The following is a 9,677-nucleotide window of genomic DNA, read 5'->3' as shown; positions in this document are numbered from 1 at the left end:
CCAGTCATCCACACATCTATCTGAGCATTGTGGAAGTTGTTTAATCATTTGAGCTTGTGGCAAATCAGGAACAAATTGTTGTAGCATTTTAGGTAATATGGTGCATGATGAAGTAGTGCAGACAGAGATGTTAATGAATTGTCGGTGTAATTTGTGTCTTCGTGAGAGTAGCCAGTGATCTGTATTGTTTTTAAAAGCATTTGGCCAGAATTGGCATGATAATACGCGTCATGCTTGAGATGATGATTGAGAATCATTGAGAGGATAATCAACTTTTTTAACAAACAATTACTTCCAGATAGTAGCAGGGTTAGAGGACTTAGTACAAGAGACTAGCAATAATAATATGGTGTTTACACAATACGCACATCATGTTTAAATTCACATGATCATAAAACATTCTTGATCCTCAATTCATCTTGAATCACTGTGCACAGTTGTTTGGTGAATTAGCAATTGTTGCCATGCAAAAACATTGACCGAGATAATCCACCATCAGGTAATGTATTCTGTACATGTGTTTCTGTGTCATATTACTATAGTGTAAAGGTAAGACATTCACTGCGTCGGTGAAGGGAGTGAGATATGGGACCACAGAAGCTCTGCCCGGGTGTCATGTGTGATAGGAGTGAATTGGATTGATTCTGGCCAGGGTCTGGTCTGGTCTGCAGGCTGACGTGATTGACCATCGTCTCCTACTTGGCTATGGTAAGATCATGTCTCCTCTACGCAGGCAGCCGCAGCACGCTCTGGACTCTGGGTAAACCATCCAATCGGCCCGCCGCCGTCTATAGGCCATCCAGAGAAGCAGCAGTGTACCCGTCATCAGCGAACACCCCACCACCATCCCCAGTATGACAAGCATAATCTCCATCTCTGCTGCCGTGTCTGAAATTCATACAGTAACACAAGTCGTCACAAATGCCACCCTATTCCCTATATAATGCACTACTTTTGACCAGGGCCCATAGGGAATAGGGTGCCATTTGTGATGCATCCACAGTCTACACACAGCAGGCACTAATTTCCTCTCTGATAAGGATCTTTTGAGCGTATTATCAAAGACTGGATCACATTTTATTACGTAGTCGCGCTAATAATTACCCATCTCCCCTGGGAGAGAAGAATTCTCTGCTCCTTTCAACATGGGACCAAAGGATATGCGGTTCCTCAGATTGGTGATAGCCTCTGGACCCTCCTCAGAGAAGAGATCTCTGGGCTGAAGACACTGCTGCAGTTAGAACAGAGAAAAACATGGCGTGTGTGCATGGAAAACGATGAGTTGGAGGAGATAACCGGTAATTACGATGTTTCTGGGTCTCTTTCCAGGTACGTGGTGTATTATACATCCTTCCTCTGTTATTAATATGCCTCAAACATGTTGCCTCAGCTGTTGTTGTTTGATATCAATGTCACTGGAAATAAATAATTTTATACAACACATAATTAATCTTCTAACAATAGTGAGGTTTTAGTTTGAAGGCTACATGCAAGGCTATATACCTCAAACAACACATAAAGGCCTATTTTGAGCTTGAAGGCAGCACACTAGGTCATATGCTAGGCAACATACTAAACAACACATAAAGGCCTATTATCAGCTTGAAGGCTAAACAATAGAAATTGAGAGAAATGTAGCTTTATGAGCATGTGGCATCTCCAGCTATTCCAATGGGGGGGGCATCTCCATCTCAGTATCAGTAAGTTTCCTTGTTTCCCCCAATGGCTCTAAGAAAAGTGAAATAGAGCCCTAGACACCGCTTCCCTCCCCTTTCCTCCCCCCCACTACACCACCCAAACCCCAACCCTGTCCAGGATCTTTAACCCTTTCACAACAATCTCTCCCTGTCGACGTCATACAGTTCACAAAATATCAACACACGCTCCCCCCATTTCCCCCACGAAACACTCATCACACAGACTTGTTTCGTGTCTCCCTATCATCCACAAAGTGACATTCAGACCTGTGTGCCCAAACCGTAGTCTACGCCGCACAACTTCCTCTCTCTTACATCCCATACCCCCCCCCCACCTCTTCCTTAACTGACCGGTGCTCGGGATAAAATTGCCTCGCCTTACTACTAGCATCCCGTCTCACCCTCTCACACTCGGTATGGTTCCTGAGGCAGATGCTCAGATCGCAGTGTAGGTATGCCATGGAGTAATTAATCATCTGGAAGAGACTGATGGTGAAGCTGGCACGTTTTGACAGGATGCTGGGTAACAGCCTGATTCCTCGCGGGCTCAGTGGTGACCTGAAAGTTCACACAACAAATCACAACAACTGTGGGACTGAGAGGGGGGGTTGAGTATCGGTCGACAGGAGCAGAAAAACATTCACAGGACATTTCAGTAGACGCTCTTATCCAGAGTGACTTACAGTAGTGAATGCATACATTTCATACATTTATTTACTTTTTTCCCCCCGTACTGGTCCCCCGTGGGAATCGAACCCACAACCCTGGCGTTGCAAACACCATGCCCTACCAGCTGAGCCACATGGGACCCGTGATAGGACGTGTGATAGGAACAACACTGAACTTCGTTTTGAAGTGAATTTGATGGTGAGTGTAATTCAAATAGCAAGGGTCACAAATGTTTCCGACAACAGCAAGTCAACACAAAGTAAAGAAGAGTGGAACAATGGATTTGGTGGTTATCATTGATGTCCTGTTCATATTGATCGTGACGGCCTTGCCATTTGAGGTTAAATGCCCCCTCTCCTAAAACTGTTATGAGGATGTGTTTATGCGATATGATCTTAAGACAAGTCATTTGATAAAAGCATATTCAGCACTAATTCAGGGATTTATCAGACTTAAAAGATGGATCTTTGGAAACCATAGGCTACTCAGCCGACTAAAGCGAAGTTCCAAATGGTCTGGGAGCAAACCTGACCGCAAGGAGACATGTTTCGCTGTCCATCAATCCTCATCCTAACTGGGGGATTAAAAAGACACCCCTCTTCCTTGTCAACACTTTTCCAAGTAGATAAAACTTCCCTGTTCAGATATAGGCAGTGGTGGTAGTCCACAGCTAAAGAGTTTATTTACTGTTGGTAGACATTGTTTTTTTTTGTTGCTAAGTGTTTCATTTGCCATCTATCCCAAAAATGCTGCTTAACTGCAATAAGACCATCAGCAAGCAAGCCTTGGGAGGTGCTGTCTATATACGGTGAAAAAAATATTCCAACATTCAACACATGCCTGCTAACCTGGATCAAGCGGGATTGATTTGATTCCAGGACATTATTTGACTTGATTGGAATGTTAGTCAGTATTGACAGTTTAGTCCCATTCTGGAGCTGTTGGTAGTAGGGCTGCTGGAGATATTCCATATATGAAACACAACAATATGAACACCTACCTGGAAAACACACAACAAGTGGTGTTGATTTCATCAAGCTGAACAGTGGGCGAGAGACAGCAGGACTTTATCTCTAGGTTCACCTGGCTGTTGTTGGTTTTCAGTTTGATTACCACATGGATGATCCCCAGAGCCGGGACAAAGTCTCCGGGCAGAACGTCGCGCTCCAGGTTCAAGTTCATCTCGGCCGTGTAGTTGCCAGTGCCACAAATATCATCGGAAATTACCGCTAATCTGAAAACAGATTAGAACAAACATGAAACCTATAATTTAAAAGCAGTTGTAATGCAAATACATGTTAAAAAAATATTGGTATTACTGTGTAGTTGCATAGGTATAGTGGCAACTTAAGGTATAGGGGCAACTTAAGGTAAAGTGTTACTACCTATCCAATTCAATTCAAATAAATTGATTAACTAATGTTGAATGTTAATATTACAATGCACTTTTTAATATCATAATAAATGAATTTGTTAATTAAATTAAATATCCTGTGATAATTACCCAGTGAGGAGATCGGGGGATGATAACCCAATCCTCTGGTGCAAGGCCAATGGATCTGACCCACTCCCAGACCCCAGGAGCTTTCTACCAGACTCATGCGCTGGACTTACTCCAGACAAAGCATGGTCATTCTCGACCCCATTAGTGGTCTGGTGCAGTAGTGCACTTGGCAGGGTGTGTTCCTTGGCCCTCAATCCCGTGGTCTCATCAGGTCGTGATTGGGTTAAGTTAATGTGGCTGGTGCCAGCTGAACTATCGGCAGCGAACAGCGCCGGCCATGTGCTAAACCCAGATTGCTCACTTTTCACTTCATGCACTATTTGAGCCTCTGAAGGGCTTATTTGCTCGTTATCGGCAGAAGCATGTGAGGCATTTGAATGCCGTTCCACTTTCTCCTCCGAATCTGTAAACGAGTCCCATTGGCTTTGAGATGGAGCGTCGAAAGGCATTATCTCAGAAGAAGATTGCCCTTGGCGATGATGCAAAGCCAGGCTGGCGGTAAGTGGCCCTGTGGGCGAGTAATCGTCGGTGGGTGGACTAGTCGATGTGTCATTATACGGACGAGGCGGTAAAAGGGGAACAAGGTGACTCCCCTTTAATGCCTCAGTGATGTCAGAGGTCACGATGTCCTCTTTAGCGATGTCAAAGAGAGGTGTCGCCGGTCGTACACGCTGCAGATGTTTTCCAACAGTTATGGACTGAGAGGCTGAGTTTCCTGATGTTGTTAATGTCGAAATGCTTATGTGATGCTTTCGAGCTGAAACATGTTGAATTATTGATGTGTGGGAAGTAGACGTCTTTATTGCAATATTAGGCTGAATAGTTGACTGCCCAACTGTGATTAATGATTTTGCAGCGGTAAGTGAATACAGATTTCCAACACTGTTAGGTGTAGAAAATGTTGATTTCACAATCTCTGGAGAGTCGTTAAATGTTACTTCCACATTTCTGATTTGATTTGGAGGGCCTGGGACTGTGCTTCGCGAGAAAGTCGTCATAAATACTTGTTTTTTTCCTTTTGTTGAGTGTCTTTGCTGATTGCTTTGCTTATGTTTTGTTGATGCATTGGCATATTTTGTAAGCGTGACCCTATGGGTAGAGAATTGTTGCGGTTTAGACACAATATGTGGTTTCTTATTAAAAGATACAATTCGTGATAGTGTCTGGCTTGGGGTTATCACAGTCTGCACTGGCATTTTATGACTTGGCGCTTGGCTGGAGAATGACTTATTTTCCTCTTCCAGCAATTCAGAGAGATTTTCAGCCCGATGAATGTCTCTGTGTGCTGTTGCTCCCAACAGTTTAATTAAAAGATGGGAGGGAGACATGTTTGCAGACGTGCGTTTTTCCTCTCTAGCCAGTCTTTCTGTGGTTTTCATTATCCCATGGTGAACAGTACTGCTCTTGTCCATTGTCATTTCTGTCACCTCCTCAAGAGAACCTTGAGGCTGAGAGAAGTCAGACTCCTGTCCTTTGTTGTTTTTCAGCTTTAGTATGTTCACATTTTTCAATTCGTTAGGTGTTTCAAGGTTCCCAGCACTGTCTGCAAAGATTCGAAAGGTGTCACCACTCGACTTGATGTCACCGCGACCTACTGCAAGTCTTTGTTCGGTTGACCTTTTCACATCGACGTGTGTTGTTGTTGTCATCATGGCGGACACATAAATGTCTAACTTACTTGTGGTTTCAGAAATACGTTTTGTGGAAAACGTAACTCCTTTCTCTGTTGTTCTTGGCAACTGAGCATTTACTTTAGCACTTGGCTTCACTGTCTGTGACAAAACAACGGGAGGCGCGGTCCGTTTATCGATACTGTTTACATTGTCGGCACTCTTAGAATATGGCTTTTTGGACAGTGTTCTCATCATAGTTACAGATGCACGTTGCATGTTAGAGACTTCTGGCAGGAGGCTCATAGGCTGCTGCTCTTTGAACAGAACACTGGGCTGTGCTGGCAGGTGGCCAGTGGTACTCAACTCAGACATCAAAGATTTCACACTCTCTGTCAGAGCCTGAGAGGCAGGAGGAACTTTGACAGCTGCCGTGGTCCGCCTCGTAGAGCGGAAGGATGTTGTTGCACTTTGGCTTTCGATTGATGGCATTCTCATAGGCAAGGCTGATTCGTCAATGTGGTCAGTGGTGTGGCTTTTTGATGTGATTATTTCACGAGCTTGGCTAAAGAGAGAATTAAACGAGTCTAGCATACCACTTATTATTGATCCATTGTTGGGGTTGTTAGCCCCACTGATGGGGTCATTAACCCCACTGTTGGGGTCAGCCATCCCACTGTTTTCAATGTTTTGGTCAGATAGACCATGGACAGAAGGAGATGGCGCATTGATGAGAGGAATTGTCATAACTTGCCCAACAGCATGCTCCCGCTCTTCCCCTCGCCCATCTTCAAAACTGAACTCTGTGTCCTTATTTGTAATGTCAACACCCGCCAATGTGTGATCGCCAAGAAAACTATGAAGTAAACTGGAGGATATGTTTTGGAGTTTTACAGATGAATTATCTTGGATTTGAGAAACCAATTTTGACTGGTTTCTGAGATTCACAGTCTTCCCAGACATCTTTTCTTCTTTATCGCTCAATGATAATAATAAAGTGTGAAAGATCTCTGAAGTCGAAGGATAAGGCATGCTGGTTGTTGATAACAACGTTTTATCAAAAGATTTGCTAATATCACTCAATCTGGAAACTGTCTCATTTTCCACCTTTGTAGTGAGAAGCACTGTTCTGGTTGTGTTTGCCTTGACTTCAATCGTTCCTGAGTTTGAGAAAGATGTACTAGCAAATGAATCATTCAACATGATTTTACTGAGATTCATTTCAGAGTTTAATGAGGAAAGGGGGGTTATGAACTCATAATCTAGCCCATCCAAAACATTTACAGTGAAATCAAATGTGCTCTTTTTGGATGTTTTGGCACCATCAAATACTACTGTTTTGTCCTCTTGTTTCTTTGTTGTCACTTCAAATGAGCTCGGCATTGAGGCCTTGTGGTGTCTGGAGTTTACAGTAAGCATATTTCCATTTCCTCCAAGACTGAGTGAGCTGTCTCGGTCGAACAACGCAGACAGAACAGCCATTTTTTCTGTTGACGATGGCCTTTTTTCTTGCAGGCAATTCAAACACATGTTTGTCATCATGCGCTCCGTAGTCAAAGAAACGTCCTTTCTGTCACGCAAGATGGATTCTGACTCACTCAATGGATACTTGTTTCTTTCCAATTCCAAAATCCCATTTTCATCTGCGTCTTGGCCTCGTTTTTCCTCATTGTCATTTGACTTGGCCCAGTTATCAATTATGTGAGGATGAGTGGCAGTCACCATAGGTACTCCCAGCCTCCGTCGTGTGGACATAAGAGTGATAGATTCAGCGATTCTTTGATTCCTGTTAACAAGTAGAGAGTGAAGCAGCAATTCTGAGGCTTTCTCTTTCTCCACGTCTTTGGACAAATGAGGCACAGGCATCACGGTGCCATTCTTCATTGATTCAAATCCAGCTTCATAATTAGAGATCAATGTGAGATTTGCTTCATTGGCCTCAGCTGGCATAGGTAAATCGGAGCCCTCTTTCCAAACAAAGCCTCCAGTTGACGAAGCAGCAATTGCATCTTCAGCAGTTGTGGCGTTCGTGAAATTGTGCCTTTCATGTGGCGTATGGAACAAATCTGTCCCTGGGGATGCACTTACAGCCACAGTCTGGAGGTGGCTATTCTCTGTGGGCATTGTTACTGCTCCACCATGACCTTTGTTGTTCTGCTCTTCAGACACTGACTCTATTGAGACTGGAACTTCTGCTGCTGCTGGCGGTGACGGATAGGGATAACCTTGCAGGTCTCCATTTTCAGCTTGCACTACAAGGAGATACATTTGAGTCAATCGTCTTTTCGCTGTCATAGGAAATGAATTGGAAATCATTTCCTATGAAAATGGTTAATATCAATCAACATAATGCAGAGATGTTTAATCATGCATAGCGAAATATTCAGCTTGCGTTCATTAAGTCGACCCAAACAGATCAATATTCATTACTATGTCACGTTTTTAATAAGAAACTCATTTGGAATGCACTCTAACTCAGAATGTATTGTATACTGTAGCAAATAACTAGCAATTTATCAAGCCTTAACAGAGACAATATCATGATTAATCTGCCAATAAGGACACTAGTCTACTGTTAACCTATTAGTAACCTCAGAACAATGGCTGCAGTGAAAATCACTCTGTAGCCATTACCATGAACTATTAACAATATTATTTGCTTAACATCCTGCCTTGCAGGGAAAACCACAAGCAGCAAGCAGCAAGGAGCCCACCAACATATCATCAATCATACATATATCACATAAAGGCACACAAAAAGCACATACATACCTGTGAGAATGAAAACAAATAGCATTAAATAGAAATGACTGCTCATCCTGTTTATACCAGAACAGGTGAATATTCTTCCCCCAAAAAAGTGTTGCTTGCAAACCCTGCTTGCTATTAATCCAACACAGGTGGGAGCTGTAGTTTTGTAGATATACAGCCAGTGTGATCACATACGGAGAGCTTTGTCCTCGACTCATTTCATTTTGATACATGGATTAGATTTCGGTGACATGTACTGTAAACAAGTAACAAGCTCCAGGTCTCCTCTCTCTTCAGTCATCGTGCTGCTGATACATTCATAGGTATCCCTTTTCCTACTGTTGCTCCATTTCTAAGATGGCATTATTAAAGAGAGAGCGAGAGACACACACAACCAGACACACACACACACACACACACACACACACACACACACACACACACACACACACACACACACACACACACACACATTGCCCTTTTAATTAAACTCATGGTTGTAATCTTTACATGATTGGCAGTGATGCAAAGCTGTTAACAAGCATGCAGTGTAATGATCCATTTAGAGCAGGGGGTCCTCCATGCCATAGATAGAATATATATCCTCAAGCTGTGTACCCAGTGCCAGGGCTTATAATCACATGAACAGCCCTAAACCACAGGAATATACGCTATCATCCTAATCCATTTTCCCCAAACACATCCAGTATGTTAAAGCTCTTTAAAATCAATGTCAAATGTGAGCATTTCAGCCATTTCCACACATGATTAATATACAGTCGTCTCCAAAAAGATAGGCACCGTTGATAAAGATGAGCAAAACATTTTGGAAAATGATGTTATTTTACACGAATACAGTTGCTCAGATAAAGATAGTTTGTAGGTTAATTAACAAGTCATATTTTTTTCTCAAAAGCATAAGGGTCAAAATAATTGGCACCCCTGTTGTCAAAGTAGTTACAAGTTTAGTACTCGGTCCAGTATTCCTAGCACGCAATGACTACATCAAGCTTGTGACTACAAACTTGTTAGATGCATTTGCAGTTTGTTTTGGTTGTGTTTCAGATTATTTTGTGCCCAATAGAAATGAATGGTAAATAATGTATTGTGGCATTGATGAGTGAGAAAGTTACAGAGGCACACAAATAATACGGCCAAGGCATGCTAACCTACCTATTATTGGTAATGGTGAGAGGTTAGCATAACTTGGGTGTATGATCTTTGTGCTTCTGTTAACTTTCTCACTCGTCATCACTCACAATTCATTCAATATTATCCGTTATCATGGTAGCATCCACAATAATGTTTAGAAACATATTCTATTCTCAATTTATAATAAAAATGACTAAATACTAAACTTAGCGGTGACAATGTTCTCCCCTATCTTTTTGAGAATACAAATATTACATGTTAAACAAAATCTTTCTCTGAGCAATTGTATTAGTA

At 42.5% G+C, this 9,677-nt stretch overlaps 2 protein-coding genes across 2 annotated transcripts; both read right to left on the bottom strand.

The window, feature by feature from the left end:
* Positions 1–15: 15 nt before the first annotated feature.
* On the bottom strand, positions 16–4,737 carry LOC115162925 (uromodulin-like 1). Its single transcript, XM_029714443.1, has 5 exons — positions 3,871–4,737; positions 3,367–3,600; positions 2,099–2,255; positions 1,105–1,231; positions 16–888 (listed from the first exon to the last, which is right to left on the bottom strand). Exons 1-5 carry the CDS (start codon positions 4,317–4,319, stop codon positions 704–706), a joined length of 1,152 nt encoding a protein of 383 aa, XP_029570303.1. The 5' UTR covers positions 4,320–4,737; the 3' UTR covers positions 16–703.
* On the bottom strand, positions 4,490–8,420 carry LOC115162775 (uncharacterized). The gene is made up of 3 exons (XM_029714203.1): positions 8,253–8,420; positions 4,741–7,732; positions 4,490–4,541 (listed from the first exon to the last, which is right to left on the bottom strand). Exons 1-3 carry the CDS (start codon positions 8,296–8,298, stop codon positions 4,490–4,492), a joined length of 3,090 nt encoding a protein of 1,029 aa, XP_029570063.1. The 5' UTR covers positions 8,299–8,420.
* Positions 8,421–9,677: the final 1,257 nt, after the last annotated feature.

Source organism: Salmo trutta, chromosome 26 (genome assembly GCF_901001165.1).
Source record: "Salmo trutta chromosome 26, fSalTru1.1, whole genome shotgun sequence".
In the NCBI taxonomy this organism is placed as follows: Eukaryota; Metazoa; Chordata; class Actinopteri; order Salmoniformes; family Salmonidae; genus Salmo; species Salmo trutta.
The sequence above is the reverse complement of the archived record's forward strand: the minus strand, read 5'-3'. Positions and strand labels throughout refer to the sequence as shown.

Excerpts from the sequence above, each read along its gene's own strand:
- LOC115162925 (XM_029714443.1), bottom strand. The coding sequence starts at position 4,319 with ATGCCTTTCGACGCTCCATCTCAAAGCCAATGGGACTCGTTTACAGAT. Across the intron at positions 3,601-3,870 it reads TCCCCCGATCTCCTCACTGG|ATTAGCGGTAATTTCCGATG; the intron begins GTAATTATCACA and ends ATCTGTTTTCAG. Across the intron at positions 2,256-3,366 it reads ACTTGTTGTGTGTTTTCCAG|GTCACCACTGAGCCCGCGAG; the intron begins GTAGGTGTTCAT and ends GTGAACTTTCAG.
- LOC115162775 (XM_029714203.1), bottom strand. The coding sequence starts at position 8,298 with ATGAGCAGTCATTTCTATTTAATGCTATTTGTTTTCATTCTCACAG. Across the intron at positions 7,733-8,252 it reads ATTTGTTTTCATTCTCACAG|TGCAAGCTGAAAATGGAGAC; the intron begins GTATGTATGTGC and ends ATCTCCTTGTAG. Across the intron at positions 4,542-4,740 it reads CCTAACAGTGTTGGAAATCT|CGTGTACGACCGGCGACACC; the intron begins GTATTCACTTAC and ends AAACATCTGCAG.